The following is a 17,188-nucleotide window of genomic DNA, read 5'->3' on the forward strand; positions in this document are numbered from 1 at the left end:
ACACTCCATAGTTATGCTGTTGAAAGAATTCAGTTTCTTCTGGGCTTTGGCTGCAATAGAAAATGCCAGAAGTTGCCATGCCAGAAGATGGAATTATTGATAATAGCTCAAGAACTAAATTTGAGAAGAGGTAGAATAACTTGCGGAAACACACAAAAAAACACTAAGAACAAAATAATTATTGACATAGAGGATTTTTTTGGTTATTAATGAAAGCATTTCAGTTTTTTCTAATTATAAAAGTAAGACTTTTTAAAAATAATAATAATAAAAGTAAGACTTTTTTGGTTTCTGATTGGAACAAAACAGTTGTAAACGGCCTTTTTTTTTAGATAATTGAAGAAAATGAAATATGTATTGTGTACTAGATGATATTAAGAAATTGTTAATTTGTTTAGGTATGATAATTTTATTGCAATTATGTAAGAAAATGCCCTTGTATTTAGAGATAGATAAATATTTAGGGGCCAAATGACTTGACGTCAGGGATTTACTTGGCAAAAAAAGTAAAGAAGGAAAGAAAAAAATGAAGTAAGTTTAGCAAAATATTAGGAAGTTGAATCTGGGAATAGATTTATGTGGTTATTGCTATTTTCTCCGTTTTGAAATATATCTGAAACTTTATAATTTTATAATAAGTTTAAAAAAAAGTAATGCATGCTTATTGCAGAAGATTTAGGCAGTACAAAATGGTTTAAAGAAGAAAGTAAGGATCATCTGTAATCCCACTGAATAGTAACTACTATTAATATTTTATGCATAATATGTATATTATGTATGTATGCATACATAATATACATATATGTGTGTGTGTGTATTCATTTCCTTTGGTTCTCTCTGTTATAGTATAAACCCTGGGAGGAATGAAATATACTAAAACCCTGGGAGGAATGTTTGAAATATACTGTCTATCATGTATTGTGTCATTATATATAAGTCTTTATAAAAATGGGACAATACTACATATGCATTTTTCACTTAACACACCATGAATATCTGTCCGCACTAAAAAATATAGATTCACGTTATCATTTTAAAGGTTTTATTATATTCCACTATATGTTTATATCATAATTTATTTTGATTTTTCACTACTAAAAATATTTTTTGCAATAAGCATCTTTTTTATGTTTATCTGATTATTTCTTTAGGGTAAATTTTTTCATAGTAAAACTATTGGGTCAAAGAATATCCATATTTACAATGTTAACATGTATTGGCAAATTGCTCTCTAGAAATATATCAGTTTCTACTCCCACTGTAAGGATTTCATAAGGAGAAATAGGTCATACTCCTAAATTGGACAGTTTGGGGGGTCCAGTTCCTCTGGCCTTCTGTTCTTTCCGTTTAATCTAATTATTTGAAAGTAAAGGTAAGAAAAACAAGTATAAGAATATAGGTAGCAGCCAGGATAATATTTTTCAGTGCCTCACACTGTACCGTAAACTACATAGTGGAGTACGGGATTATTATGAAATGTATCCTTATGAGTTCTCATCAGTCAGAAGCTAGCTTAATTGCTTCTACCTAAGTGCCATTATTACTTACAGAAAATCCAGACTTAGGCAAGACTCAAAAGAATATGTCTATATAAACAAATTATATTTTAAAAGAATGTAATTTTTTCTTTTCAGAGTCCCTGGACTTTTGGGGCCTCTTCATATCACATTAGGAGATATTTCTGCACAACTTAAAAATCTCATCCGAACTTTCAGGTTGGTGTTAATACCAAAATTTTCCTTCTCAGTTATTTTGACTTCTTGTGATTGCCTTGCAGAATCCATAGAAAGACTGTGTTCCCTAATAATGTATCATAGCCCCCAACTCAGGAAATGAATGAGTAAACCCAGGGCCAACTGCTCCATCCTAGGAAATCCCGAGGGGGCTGGACTAATCAAAAGCATAGCTCCTGGCTGGGTTTGCCCACACTTTTGTTGAACAAACTTGGATATACTTGTCCCAAGAGAAGCCAATAACTAAAGAGACAAGAGTTTGGAAAAGACAAAGGGAAAGATTTATTTTGGGTGCCAGCAGCTAGGGGAGATGGCAGGTCTTAACAACCAGTCTCTCCACGCACAAGATGGACTCCTAGAGTTTTATAAGGAGAGATTTAGGAAGGTCCATGCAAGAAAGCAGCAGGGAGCATATGATCATGGGTCAGGATCAGTATGTGGTCAGCCCATAATCATGGGCAGGGAAGCACACATGTGGGATATAATCTTCTAGGAATTCCTATCCTAGGTTTATTCCTAGGCATTTGCTATCATGGCTTTTCTGGTCCAGCAGTTTGGGTGTTCTGGAGCATTGCAAAACACCTTCATCAATGCCTCAAGAAAGTACAATAAGAAATAAGCACATTGGGTTTTAATTAAGACATGAGTTTTGTTAAGCCTATGTTAAGTCTTGTCTAGTTCTGATTTTAACTGTTGGGGTCTATAGTTGAGCAAGAGGGCTTTCTAACAAAAAACGTGAAAAAAGTGACTTACGTTCAGTGTCTTAGATCTAAGAATAGTATTCTGTTTTCTTCTCCACTAAACATTATCTTTTATTAAATGCAGGATCTTCTTTGCTCAAACCTTGATATAGTTAGTTTTGGATTGTTTATTTATAGAGTAGCCTAAAATTAAGAAGAAAAATGGTGTCTCAGACACAAAGGTGGTTGAGCCAGCAACATACTGAATCTTAGTGAATTAGTAGATAGAGATCAAATGACCAGCACTGTGCTGCTACACACTATAGGCAATGCAGAAGAAGCACTATGCCCACCCTCAAGGAAGAACTCTCCTGTTAGAAAATAAGTTGAGCACAGTGAACAGTACAAAAACAATGGGTAGTTTAATATTGAATTGTGTGGAACGGATTTGAAGTGATAAGAAGTATAAAGAAAGGAAGAAACAGAGCAGTTGGGATTTTTCTAAAACCATCAAGGTGAAAATATCCAGGCTAAGGCTGTGTTCTGTACCAAGAAGCATAAGGATAGGCCTCTAAACACCCTATCAGTAGAGGTGCACCAAATACACATTTTGGCCAAATGCCAGTGACCAAATATTAAAATCATTGCTTGCCTATGGCTGAAACTAGATAGCACCAACGTTGAACAAACTTCTAAATTAGAAGAATCATTCCATCCAATAAATAATCATTAGGGTTTATTGTTATCAACAGTAGTAATAAATTTTAAAAGTTTAAAATTACATTACAGAAATTATTTCTTGATATTGTTAACTGTTAGATTTCTCTTACAGTCACTGTACTATATATCAGTAAAACCAAATAGCCATTCACTTTCAACCAACACCTTTAAAAACATCACTAACATTTTTGTATGCCACGAAGTGATTCAGGAAATTGTTTTTCAATAAGATATATACTAGAAGGATCTAGGATTCATAGTTTGGGCAAATCTCAAAAAACCTTATCTTAATCTTCTGAGAGGATCATTTGTACCACTTTATATTTAAATATTGAGCCTTTATAGACTCAAGACTTTAGGAGTTGTTTTAAGACATTCTTGTAGAGTCTTTTATTGTGAAGTTTGACTCAACAGAATTTGTTAAGGGTGCCTCAGTTTACTCTTAACAGTTTTGTCTTAACATTTCTATTATTTTTTAAGTATTTATTTATTTATTTGACACACACAGAGAGAAAACAAATAGGCGGGGGGGTGGGGGGGCAGGCTCCCTGCTGAGCAGAGAGCCTGATGCAGGGCTCCATCCCAGGACCCTGAGACCATGACCTGAGCCAAAGCTTAACCCACTGAGCCACCCAGGCACCCCAACATTTTTATTATTTTGATTAAAGATTGTATTAAGATTATTACATGTCTATTTACATAATTTAGTACTTTTGCAGCTCAGGATATTTTGAAGTGATGTGTTAAATTCATCATCGCAAGATTCTAAGAATTCCCCAATAGGCCATTTTCTTGAATATTTATAACTTAAATGGTAGTAATTAAATAAAATTAAAATGTAGCCCTTAAAGCTGTTAACAAAAATTCAATCAAGTCAATTTTTAAAGAGCTAATTGACTTTATTCAGTGATTAATGAAATAAGCAGAATTTCATCTAACAAATGGAAGGATGTTCAGAGGGGTTGTACAAAATGAAGGCATTTGTAGGCAGAAATGGGACAGGACAAGGAAGTTATTAGGAAAAAAAAATAAAGGATTGTTTCACGCAAAGGTCACCTTCCCTTAGAGGGAAAGGCAGAGGGTCTTATCATGCAGATTACCTCCTTAGTGGTGATCAGAAAATTCCAGACTGATGGGTTTAAAACTCCACTCCTGGGAGAGGCTAAAACTACAGTTAGGTCCAGGTGTTAAGTCTTGGTCTTAGCATAAGGGACTCCATTTAGGGGCCTGTTGTTCCTTTTTAACCATAGTTATTTTCTTTAATGTTGTGAATGCTGGTATATAGTAGAGTTTTGCAAAGATCGAATTAGTATAAAATCTTATCTCTATTATTCTGTCCTAACAATATTTGAATTTATATAAGCATTTTTTCCAGATATAGCATTCTCAAGAAAGTAATCTATTTAATGTATTTGCTATTTGTATTAACTGTTGATCTATTTTGCTTACTAATCAAAAATCTTTACTAATTATTTTATACATAAAATGAATGGTTTTCACAAGCATCATTGATTACTGCAGCATTTTATTTTTCTGACTGACAAAAACATATAAGGACATTTTTACTTCATCTAGAATGTTTAGGTTTGAAAGTGAATGTCCAAGTAATAACAGTATATCTGAATGACATGATTGTTCTGATTACTGAGGTGGTTACTCTTATTAGATAGCATGGAAATGATGCAACTACAAGATCATTAATCACACACAAATATAAGAAACCTTGATATTGTTTTTTAAATCTTTACTTTTTAGTACTTACAGGTCAGAATCTATAGCCTTAATAAAAATTGCTTAAATTGGCTTTGCCACTTTTTAGGAAAATGTCAGTTATTTAGAGTATATAGAGTATCTCTGGTAAGATAACTCATGGGGTCTTCAGATTCTAGTAGGAACAACTTCAGAAGGTATGTGACTATTTGTGGGCTAGGACTTCTTCATGAGGTCTCTAAAAAAAAGTGCCATATTGATAACAGAGACTAATGTTGAGAGATCTTCTCAATCAATACGGGCAGTGGAAAAGAGTTGACATAAATAACCGTATCCTTCCCTTTGAAATGATAATCAATAATAGGAACTTGTAAAACAGTGATTCTCAAACCAATTGTGCATCAGAATTACCTGGGGAGCTTTTAACAACTACAGATGCCTGGCTCCACCCCTAGAGACTGAGTTTCATTTGATTAAGGGTTGGGCCCAGACCTCAGTTTTCTTTAAAAGCCCCCTAGGTGATTCTAATGTGCAGCCAGAGTTGAGAGCCTCTTAGAACTTACACATAAAGTAGCTTTTTCAGCTCTTTGAAGAATCTTTCCCCTGTGAATAGAGCTGTCCTTTCCACTGAATTGCATCACAGTCATTTATCCACAATGTTACTTTGATTTACCTGCCATAGTGGTTCCATCAGAATTTGCTTGGTAAAGATTTACTGTCATCAGTGTTGGTCAAGATATTTTTCTGAATCTGATTTTAATTAAAAAATTTTTTTAAAGATTTTACCTATTTATTTGCCAGAGAGAGACACAGAGAGAGAGGGAACACAAGCAGGGGGAGCAGGAGAGGGAGAAGCAGGCCTCCCGCCGAGCAGGAAGCCTGATGTGGGCCTCCGTCCCAGGACCCTGGGATCATGACCTGAGCTGAAGGCAGCCGCTTAACAACTGAACCATCCAGGTGCCCTGAAATTGTATTTTGACACAAAAAGATCTTGTGTTTTCCTCAGTGCCTGAAACAGTGATATAGAGCAGGTACTTGATACATTTTTTGGTGGATGAGTAAATGAACTCATGAAATCTTAAATTTGGCTTAACTTTGGGAGATTCAAGTATAGCAGGAAGGAATTTCTTTAAAAAAAGAAAGAAAGAAAAAGTAAAGGAATATATTTTTAATTGTTTTTGCCATGTTTTACATGCTTATCCTTTGACCTTTTTTGGTCATGTGCTAGATTCTGTTTTAGTTGCTCCAGACAAAGTAGTGAACAAAACAGACAAAATTCCTTCTCTCATGAAACTACTCTAATAGAATGAATATGTAAATGTTTAAGAACAATACATGTACTATCATTATGAGATGATGTGCCCTTTCCCCTTTCTCATTCTATTCTCTTCCTTTTCTCCCAGAAGCATGGAAAAGGATTGGTACTGAGTAGGGAGAGGTAGTTGTGATTTTTTGTCTGTGACAGATAGGTTGGTCAGGGAAGACCTTATGGAGAAGATGCCATTTATAGAAAGAGCTAAAAATTGGTAAGGGAGCAAGCCATCTTGCTCTCTGTGAAAATATATTAGGTACAGCAGGCCTGGTGTATTCATAAAATATTAAGGATGATAAGGAGGCTGGAGAAGTGAGCAGAGGCAAAGGTACACAGAAACCTGGTCAGAGAAGTGGGGGGCGCGTGTGGTATAGATTATATAGGCCTTATAGCTGTGATCATTCATTCACTTTTACTCCAGGTGAGATGGAGAGCAATTGGTTGATTCTGAACAGAGGAATGATATGATCTGACATACATTTGTAATAACATCACTCTGCTGACTAAAGAATTACAATAGATGGGCAAAGGCAGGAGAACCATTTAGGATGCTGCCTTGGTAATCTAGGCAAGAAATGAAGTGGAACAAGGTGAAAGCAGTGGAGGTAATAAGTAATCAAATTCTCTTTTGAAGATAGTACCATCAGGATTTGATGACTGGTTGGACACAGGACGTCAAGGGAGCCAAAGTTAACCACAAGATTTTTGGCCTAAGCAGCTGGATTCTGGAAGGATTACATAGCCATTTACTGAGGTGGACCTATCTGCAGGAGGACCTGGTTTTGGCGGAAGATGAGGAACTCAGTTTTGGCCATACTAAATTTTGAGATGCCTATTACATAGTCAAGTGGAAAGGTCAGGGAGACCATTAGATATAGAAGTCCAGAATTCAAGGAAAGGGTCCAGGCTAGAAATCATAAATATGAGAGCTGTCAGCACAAAGTTACCTAATATTTAAAGTTATGAGATTTGATAATAGCACCAAGGGAAGGAGCATATATAGAGGAAATGAGAGACCCACTAGCAGAGGCCATGGAGTTATCCAAAATCAGAAGGTCGGAGAAAGACTGCTAGTGAGAGGGAGGGAAATCAAGCAGGTGGAAAGCAGATAAAGTGTCCCAAGGAGAAAGGAAGTATCATTTGTGTCAAATATTGTTAATAGGTTAAGATGAGGACTGAGAAAGGTCCGTTGAATTTGGCAACATGGATGTCTTTTGTACATTTAGTCCTCACAAGAACTCTACAAGGTAGGTAGTATGTTGTTCCTGTTTTATTGAATTAAAAAAAAGTTTCATAGCTGTTAAATGTGTCCCAAGTACAGCCAAGTGACAGATCTGAGTATCAAACCCATGTGTCTGTCAGAATTTTTTTTTTTTTAAGATTTTATTTATTGGGGCGCCTGGGTGGCTCAGTGGGTTAAAGCCTCTGCCTTCGGCTCAGGTCATCATCCCAGAGTTCTGGGATTGAGCCCCGCATCGGACTCTCTGCTCAGCAAGGAGCCTGCTTTCTCCCCCCTCTCTCTCTGCCTGCCTCTCTGCCTATTTGTGATCTCTGTCAAATAAATAAATAAAATCTTTAAAAAAAAAAAAAGATTTTATTTATTTATTTGACAGAGAGATCACAAGTAGGCAGAGAGACAGGCAGGGCGGGGTGGGGGGAAGCAGGATCCCCGCCGAGCAGAGAGCCTGATGCAGGGCTGGATCCCAGAACCCTGAAATCACGACCTGAGCTGAAGGCAGAGGCCCAATCCACTGAGCCACCGAGGTGCCCCTCTGTCAGAATTTTTAACCACTATAGTGTACTTTATATCTTTTGGACTTCTTAAATTTTTGTAAAACATTTTAACTATGGGAAAAATTCAGATTAATGTAATAAAGATATACATATTCTCTACTCAATTAATAGATATTAATATTTTGTAATATTTGATCCAGATGTATATTTTTTAAAGAAAATATTAAAGGTTAAGTCAGTCATTCAGAAAAAATTAATTGAATGCCTACCTTGTTCTGGGCGTTTGGAATAAATAAGCGATGAGAAAAGAGTTAAGATGGCAGAGTAGTAGGGGGACCACTATGCTTGCCTCATCCCTCAAACACAGCTAGATAAATATCAAATTTTTCTGAACACTCAAGAAATCAATCTGAAGTAAATAGGTGAAGAACATATAGATTCCTGCCACAGGCCAAAAAAACAAACAGATAGTAAACAATAACTATATATGTTAGAAGGTGATAGTAGAAGGGTGCCTGGGAGGGGCACAGTCAGTTGAATGTCGACTCTTGGTCTCAGCTCAGGTCTGATCTCAGTGTTTTGGGATTGAGCCCTATGTTGGGCTTCAGCCATGCTTTGGTCTCTGAGCTCAGCCTGAAGTCTGCTTGTGTTCCCCTCCTCCACACACACTCTTTCTGTTGTAAATAAAATAAGTCTTTTTAAAAAAGTGATAACTGGAATAGGAGAAAAAAATATATAGCTGGATAAGGGAGTCAGGAGTCTGGGGATGGGAAGTGGAAGGAATTTTCACTTCTTTTTTTTTTAAGATTTATTTATTTGAGGGGTGCCTGGGTGGCTCAGTGTGTTAAAGCCTCTGCCTTCAGCTCAGGTCATGATCCTGGAGTCCTGGGATAGAGCCCCGTATCCTGCTCTCTGCTCAGCGGGGAGCCTGCTTCCCCTTCTCTCTCTGCCTGCCTTTCTGCCTACTTGTGATCTCTGTTTGTCAAATAAATAAATAAAATCTTTTTTAAAAAAGATTTTATTTATTTGAGAGAGAGAAAACATGCACATGTGAGCAGAGGGAGAAGGAGAGACTCTCCATCCGACTCCCCACTGAGCATAGAGCCCTACAGAGGGCTCGATCTCACCACTCTGAGATCATGACCTGAGCCAAAATCAAGAGTTAGATGCTTAACCGACTGAGCCACCCAGGTGCCCCTAGAAGTTTCACTTTTTAATGTGGTGGTCCAGATAGGCCTTATTGTGAAGGTGGTAAGAAAACTTACCTGGGGAAGATAGTTTCAGGCAATGGAATAACCAATGCAAAGGCCCTGACGTGAATTCCCCTTTGTTCTCTTTCCCAATCCATTCTTTTTTCCTCCCCCAGAAGCAACTGATACTGTGAATTTGATACATGTCTTTCTAGTCTTTGTTTTTATACTTCTACTTTTGTGTATCCATAAATAATATTGTCTGTTCTTGAGTTATATAATGTGATACCATACTTGCTATCTTCCAAATTATGATGAGCAAAATACGTAAGTCTGGTTCATTCATCATTTTGACTTTTCAACATTCCATAAAAATGCCACAATTTGTGATTTTTTTTCCTATTACAAGCACATTAACTACCTTTATACATATCTCCATAAACATAAGTGAGAGTTTGTTTAGGGTTTTTATCCAGAAGTGAAATAGTTGAGCTGTTCATAAGCATTTCGGCTTTATTAGATATTGTCAAATTGTTGTTTGATTGCTCACATCAAGTAGGTTAAAAATGCTATTCATATTCTTACCAACCTTTGGTATTATCAGTATTTTATTTTTGCCATGTGATGGAGTGAATTATTGCTTTTATATTAGTTTTCCAGATTACTAGTGAAATTTAACTCGTATTCAATGTTTGCTGGTGAAATTAAACTCTTATTCAAATGTTTACTGACTGTTCAGCTTTCCTCCTCTGTAAATTGCCTGCTTATATCCTTTGTCTATTTGTTTATTGGCTGGGTTTTTTTTTAAAGACTATATTTTAAGAGCAGTTTTAAGTTCATAGCAAAATTGAGAAAAAGGTCCAGAGAGATTCCCTGTAATACTCCTTGTCCCCACATATGCGTAGCCTCCCCCATTTGCAACCTCCCAACCAGAGTTATACATTTGCTACAGCTGATGAAGCTACATCGACAGCATCATTGTCACCCAGAGTCCACCATTTACATTAGAGTTCATTTTTGGTATTATATAATCTATAGGTTTGGATGACTGTATGACATGTACCTATCATTATAGTATCATTCAGTATTTTCACTGCCCTAAAGCACCTCTGTGCTCCACCTATTTGCTACTTCTCCCCACCCCCATTCCACAACCCCTAGCAACCACTGATCTTTTTACCATCTCCATAGTTTTACCTTTTCCCAAATGTCATATAGTTGGAATTATACAGTATGTAGCCTTTTTAGACTGGCTTCTTTCACATAAGTAATATGCATATAAAGTACCTCCATTTGGGACACATGGGTGACTCAGTCTGTTAAATGTCTGCCTTCAGTGCAGGTCATGATCCCAAGGTTCTGGGATAGAGTCCTATGTCAGGCTCCTTGCTTGGTGGGGAGCCTGCTTCTCCCTCTGCCTGCCGTGCCCCCTGCTTATGCGCTCTCTCTCTCTCTCTCTCTCTCTCTCTCTCAAGTAAATAAAAATCTGTAAAAAAAATAAAATAAAGCACCTCCACGTCTTTTTGCAGCTTGATAATGCAGATCTTTAGGGCTGAGTAATATTCCATTATCTTGATGTACCACAGCTTATTTTTCCATTCACCTACTGAGGGACATTTTGGTTCCTTCTAAGTTTTGGAAGTTGTAAATAGAGTTGCTATAAAGATCTGTGCACAGGTTTTTTATAGTCATAAGTTGTTGACTCCTTTGGGTAAACACCAAGGAACATTATTGCTGATCAGATGGTGGAGTATGTTTAGTTTTGTAAGAAAGCGGCAAACTCTTCCAAAGTTGCTGTACCATTTTGCATTCCTGTCAGCAATGAGTAAGAGTTCCTGTTGCTCCACAGAGCAAACATTTGCTACAGAGCCAAACATTTGACCAATGTGTTAATGTCAGTGTAGGTTTATCATTTGTAGCAAATGTATGACTCTTGTGGATGGATTTTGATTCAGCATTTGGTTTTGTCAATGTTCAAGATTCTGACAGTTGCGATTGGTATATAGCAGTATCTCAGTTTCATTTTTTATTGCAGTTCTCTTATGAGATACAAAGTGGAGAATCTTTTCATCTGCCTGTTTGTCATTTGTTTATCTTTGGTGAGATGTCTGTAAAGGTGTTTGGCCCATTTTTTAATTGGGCTATTTGTTTGCCTATTGTTAAATTTTAAGTGTTCTTTGTCTATTTTGGGTAACAGTCCTTTATCAGATATCATTGGCTGTCTTTTTTTTCTTACTGATTTATATCATTTTTTATTAAGAGCAGTTTTTCCAAATGGTTTTTGAGAAACTAAGTTGACTACAGTGTATTTTGTTATCAACTGCTAAGTGTTAGAATTAATTTAATTTTTTAAAAGTTGTTTTTTTATTTAAATTCAGTTAATTAACATATAATGTAATATTGGTTTCAGAGGTAGAGGTTAGTGATTCATCAGTCTTATATAATAACCAGCACTCACTATAGCACATAACCTCCCCAATGTCTATCACCCGGTTACCCCATCCCTCCCTCCCCCGCACCTCCAGCAACCCTCAGTTTGTTTCCTGTGATTAAGAGTCTCTTATGGTTTGTCTCTCTCTTTGATTTCATCTTGTTTTATTTTTTCCTCTCTTCTGCTGTGATCCTCTGTTCTGTTTCTTAAATTCCACATATGAGTGATATCATATAATTGTCTTTCTCTGATTGAATTATTTTGCTTAGCATAATGCCCGGTAGTTCCATCGTCCACTGCAAATGGCAAGATTTCATTTTTTGATGGCTGTAGTATTCCATTGTGTATATATATACTACATCTTCTTTATTCATTCATCTGTCAGTGGACATCTGGGCTCTTACCATAGTTTGGCTATTGTGGACATTGCTGCTATAAACATTGGGATGCTGGTGCCCCTTCGTATCATAAAACTCTTTTTGTTAAAGACCTAGTCTTATAATTTATTGTCAACTCTTACTGTAAATTATGGATTATGACATCCCTTCGGTGCCTGCTGCCAACCTACCACAAGGTAGGAAGGTGCAAAAGATGAATTAAAATTAGAAATTGTCTATTAGTTTGTTAATTTAAATGAAAAAAGTTGATTGGGGGAAAATATAGAAGATAATGGTTACAGGGAACTCTTTGTGTATATTTTAATAAACCATGCAGTTTAGTTGCCCATATTGTTCCTATATCCCCATCATGTCTAACAGTAACATTGTTATAAATTGCTATAAATACATAGAAGTGGAGCTGGAGCACTTTCTTTTAAGATGGTCATTATCAGGGGCGCCTGGGTGGCTCAGGTTCAGCCTGAGCTGAAGCCTTTGCCTTCAGCTCAGGTCCTGGAATCGAGGCCCTGCATTGGGCTCTCTGCTCAGCAGGGAGCTTCCCCCTCTCTCTCCACCTGCCTCTCTGCCTAGTTGTGATCTCTGTCTGTCAAATAAATAAATAAAATCTTTAAAAAAAAAAAATAATGGTCATTATCAGCTGCTGAAGATTAAGCCACAGTTTTATACTGCTGACTCCTATCAAACATAAAAAGAATAGAAAATAGTGCTCTTTAACACATAATGTCATAAGTCTGATTTTATTTAAAAATAGATGGTTTGTGTATTTAAAGGTAACAATTCTTTGGTAAACTTTATCTTTCTGTCTTACAGATTAACAAATAGAAATATTATACACAAACCTGCAGAGTGGACCTTAATTGCTGTGGTGTTGCTGTCATTGTAAGTACTCCTTCAGGTTTTAATTCTAAACACTAAATAGGATTTTTATTCAGGGAAAAACCAAGTTATTCATTGATTTTGTAAGCATATTTAGAAAATGTACCTCTATTTTGTGCCTTGCTTTCCTTTAGTATGTGATGAAATAACTTTCATGTAAAGCGATATGCCAATATGTTGATAAGCTTTAATTATTCTCTTTATCTTTTTTACCATCTTTTCTTCTGAGGGCCTTTTTCTTCACAAATATTATTTGTTATCTTTTGAAAGAGGAGAACGTCTCCATGTGGAATATATATGGAATAGTCCTTTAATTTCATTTTTAATAATGCATTTTTTGGGGGGCGCCTGGGTGGCTCAGTGAGTTAAAGCCTCTGCCTTCGGCTCGGGTCATGATCTCAGGGTCCTGGGATTGAGCCCCGCATCGGGCTCTCTGCTCGGCTGGGAGCCTGCTTCTTCTTCTCTCTCTGCCTGCCTCTCTGCCTTGTGATTTCTGTCTGTCAAATAAATAAATAAAATCTTAAAAAAAAAAAGGTATTTTTTTAACATTGAATGGGTCTCATTATTTATAACTGTAGTTTTACCAACATATTTAATGCTATTTCATTTTTTAACATATTTTATTATTAATAGCTTTGGAAAGGTTTTAATATCCAAACTAATACACATCTTTAAAATCAGACAGGTGTAAAGGAACTAAAGTAGATACTACACAAGCATATATAAAACATTTAATACTCATTCACCTTTTAAGAAATCACTAGTGGTTTCTAAAGCTGTCTTTCAGTAGGGTTAAAACCATCTAGTAAGTGTAGTGTTTTTCAGCTTGAATTGCAAGTCTTCTTTTGAGGACCATTCGTTACTGCATTGCTGTTGCTACTTGGTGCTTGTTAGGTCATTGAAGCCCATAGGACATTGAATACTTACTGGACACACAGGTCAAGAAGTGTTATGAGCCAACCTCATAGCATCTCCAGCCCTGCTTTCTCTTTCTTTGATATTTCTTCAGTCTGACATGTTGCTCTGGCTTCACTGTCCCAAGGAAGGCTGTGCTGGGAGGCATTAGAGTAGGCTTCAGTGAGCCAGCATCTGTGTCACCCAGCCAGATACAACTCACATGATTCATTAAATCAGAACACAGAAAATAACTTTACTTGAATGCCCTGATATAAATTTTTTATCAACCATAAGAACAAATCTTTTGTCATTTCTACTATTCAGTCTTCCAGTTGAATTGGTTATTTGTGAAACAGATCTTATTAATTTTTTAGAAAGTTCTTTCCATTTTATGAAATTTGTAAATATTTTGGTCACTAGCAGAAAAAAATATCAGTATCTCTGCTCACCCACCATATCCTATGCCTGCCAATAAACCCTCATAGATAACTGTTTAACTGTACTTCTGCAATTCATTATTGTAAAGAGGAAGTAACTTTTTTGGTTGACAAGTCACAGGCCTGTGCCAAGCAGTAATCTCAGAATCTTGCTTTCTAAGCCAGTAACTGGAAATATTATCTTAATGAGCAGCTGCTTACTGAGTATGCCATTAAAATTTCAAGTGATTATTCCACACAAAAATAAACTTCTAGTGTTTGATTTTAATAAAGGCCCCCAATGTGGCACAAAAAATTGAAAGCTTTGCTAATCCTCTTAGACACTTTTTGACTTCCCTAACTTCGGATATAGTATAGGGAACCTCTTAATTCAAGGGTCAATGACCCATAAAAATAGTAACTTCATTGAAGTTAAGAAACAAACTGCACACATCTTACTTGTATTGCATGTTGATCATTATGTGGTCAGTCTTGAGGTAGCAGTAAACACTGACTAGTTCCTTTTGTCATTCACCTTGTATCCTTCTCTTTCATTATACATTAACCCATAGCTAGATCTGTCCATCTTTCTCCTGGTCTTTGGTCCTTTTGTTGCCTGCACAGCTAAAATCCTGTCCAGTTAGGGCTCCTCTGACTTCTTTTTTAAAATCCTTGGTCACTGTAGACACCAAGTCTGCTGAAACTTTCTTGGTTTTTGCCTTTCAGATATTATTTTCTCAAAATTATAACTTCTGCTATTGGCCCTCCTTGCAGGTTATTCCTGATCCCTTCCATTCTGCATTTGCACCTTCTATGTCTTCATGGACTGAATCCCTTTATTCTTTGGTCATCAACGTCTAAGACTTTTGTCTCCTGTCCCAGTATTATTTACTTCCTCTTTTCTCAGAAAGTTCCCTTTAGCCTTTCATATTTCTTCCCCCAAAGAATCTCTGGCTGAACTCGTAAGCCCCTTCATCCTCAGCTTTGTCCTTTTATTCTTTTAGAGTAAAATTACTTTACGAGATGGGGATAAAATTAAAATACTTAGTTAAATACTAATCCTATTGATTTCTCTAAAGTATAATTATACTTCATATTTGTAGCCCTCTTTCTGCCCACTTAGAGTTCACCATTACTTTTTGGGAAAGGCATTTTGTTGTTGTTGCAAGAAAAAGCAGGCTTGAAGGCCAACATTGGATAAAGAATCTTAAGCACATTGAAAAATATGGAGACCTTAGACACCCAAAGAGACATGCACATAAAAGGAGAAAGGAAGTAAAATACACATACTTGTAGAACAAAAACCACCTTCCTCAGCCTTTTAATTTATTGCTGCTAAGATTGAACATAGGCATACATGGGATTATCTTTTTTTTTTAATAATTATTCTATGATTTGGAGAAAACCTTTGCATCTACTTTCAAATTTCCAGTGGAATTTTTTTAGTCGTTACTTGCAGTTGTTTCTGGAATTCATCTTAAAAGTAAACTTCTTTTAAATCTTTATAGCTAGGAAAAAGATTCTGAATGGCAGTTTCAGTCACTGTAGATGAATATAAAGAGATAATATGTTAAGTATTGTATAACAGTGCTACTACTCTTTGTATATGAACATTGCAGTGTTTTGTTATTATTAGCACTTGTTTAATGTATGAAAGCTGTATCAAAATTCCTCTCGAGAACTACTTAGAAAATATACATTTTCTTAGCATTTTTGCTATACTGGCGCCAGTCTTAACTCTTGTTAGAGGGAAAAAAGATCATTATTTTGAGCAAAATGTGGCAGTCCAGAAGAATGAAAGAGGGCTGGTTCTTGAATTTTCACATCTGTATTCTTAATAATAAATCTGGTATTTCTGTGGCATATCATCTTTTCCTCCTAATTTCCCTTGCAATTTCACAGATGTATTAACATGAGAAAAATTTAAACCACAGTGTTTAATCTGTTAGTGTGTACCGATGGGAACTCTATACCCATATAATCTGAGGAAGGAATTGATCAAATCAAATTATACACTTCATCTTTGCACCCCCAATGAAATATACTTTTATATAAAAATACATCATGACCTATTCCCATTTCATTTAGATTTCTCCATATGACTCGAATGGCCTATATGACTACAACATTTTTGGATATTTATCCTTTGTACTCAGACCTTAAGTAGTTGTCAAGAGCACACAGAAAGACCTTTTAAATCAGAGCTTCAACAGTATACATTTATTTAACAGTGAAGGAATTAATTTCCCTTTAGTCCTTTCATATTTATTTAATAAATGTTATAATTAGCAAAGATTCTGAAGTGCTCCTTACATAGAACATCTGTAACACTGATAATTGACCCAGTATTTTTTTGTTTTGTTCTAAAGGTTTTGGGGTTTTTTTTTTTTTTTTTTTTTTTTGAGCGAGAGAGAGAACAAACAAGGTGGAGGGATAGAGGTTGAGGGGGGAGGGAGAATCAGACTCCCTGCTGATCAGGGAGCCCAATTTGGGGCTCCATCCCATGACCCTGAGATTATGACCCGATCTGAAGGCAGACATTTAACCAACTGAGCCACCCAGATGCCCCCTTTTTTTTGCTTTTTAATAACTCATTAGAAATGCAGTAAAGGAGCCCGGTAATTGGTGTTATTGCTTAAGCACTTGCTTATAGTAATTTTTTTTACCTTAGTTGAACTTTACCAGACTTTACTGTTACATACTATATGTCGAAATAATAGAGTTGAATCTGATTTTCCCACAAATATTCTAGTATTAGCCTCTTTCCATAGTCTTGATGCATGATTTTTCATAAAGATGTATTTAAATATATAGACAGTCTGCTATAAATATTTTAGTGCCTGTATACTCTATTGTGTAAAGCTAGGTAATGTATTTATATAATTTTGATGTGTTTATATACCAAATTAGCAAGCATAATAATTAATTACATTAAAGTACATTTTGTGATACCTCCTTATTTGTCTTTATATTCCTCATAATTCTCATCCTTCTCCTAATAGAGGAAAAGCAGAAACTGTAGAATCACTTTTCATCATGGTCTCAGTACTCAGTATAGTTTCTTTGGGAATATATTGACTGGTATTCTAAG

At 36.0% G+C, this 17,188-nt stretch overlaps 1 protein-coding gene across 1 annotated transcript in view; it reads left to right on the top strand.

The window, feature by feature from the left end:
• LOC111143332 (RNA polymerase II associated protein 2) overlaps positions 1-17,188 on the top strand; it is an 82,216-nt gene that overhangs the window by 33,111 nt on the left and 31,917 nt on the right. The window contains exons 10-11 of the mRNA XM_022497004.1: positions 1,635-1,715; positions 12,719-12,787. Of these exons, the coding sequence (XP_022352712.1) occupies positions 1,635-1,715; positions 12,719-12,787 (150 nt within the window). The remainder of the gene's footprint in view (positions 1-1,634; positions 1,716-12,718; positions 12,788-17,188) is intronic.

The sequence above is a fragment of the Enhydra lutris genome, unplaced genomic scaffold (genome assembly GCF_002288905.1).
Source record: "Enhydra lutris kenyoni isolate GAN:26980312 unplaced genomic scaffold, ASM228890v2 scaffoldscaffold9, whole genome shotgun sequence".
In the NCBI taxonomy this organism is placed as follows: Eukaryota; Metazoa; Chordata; class Mammalia; order Carnivora; family Mustelidae; genus Enhydra; species Enhydra lutris.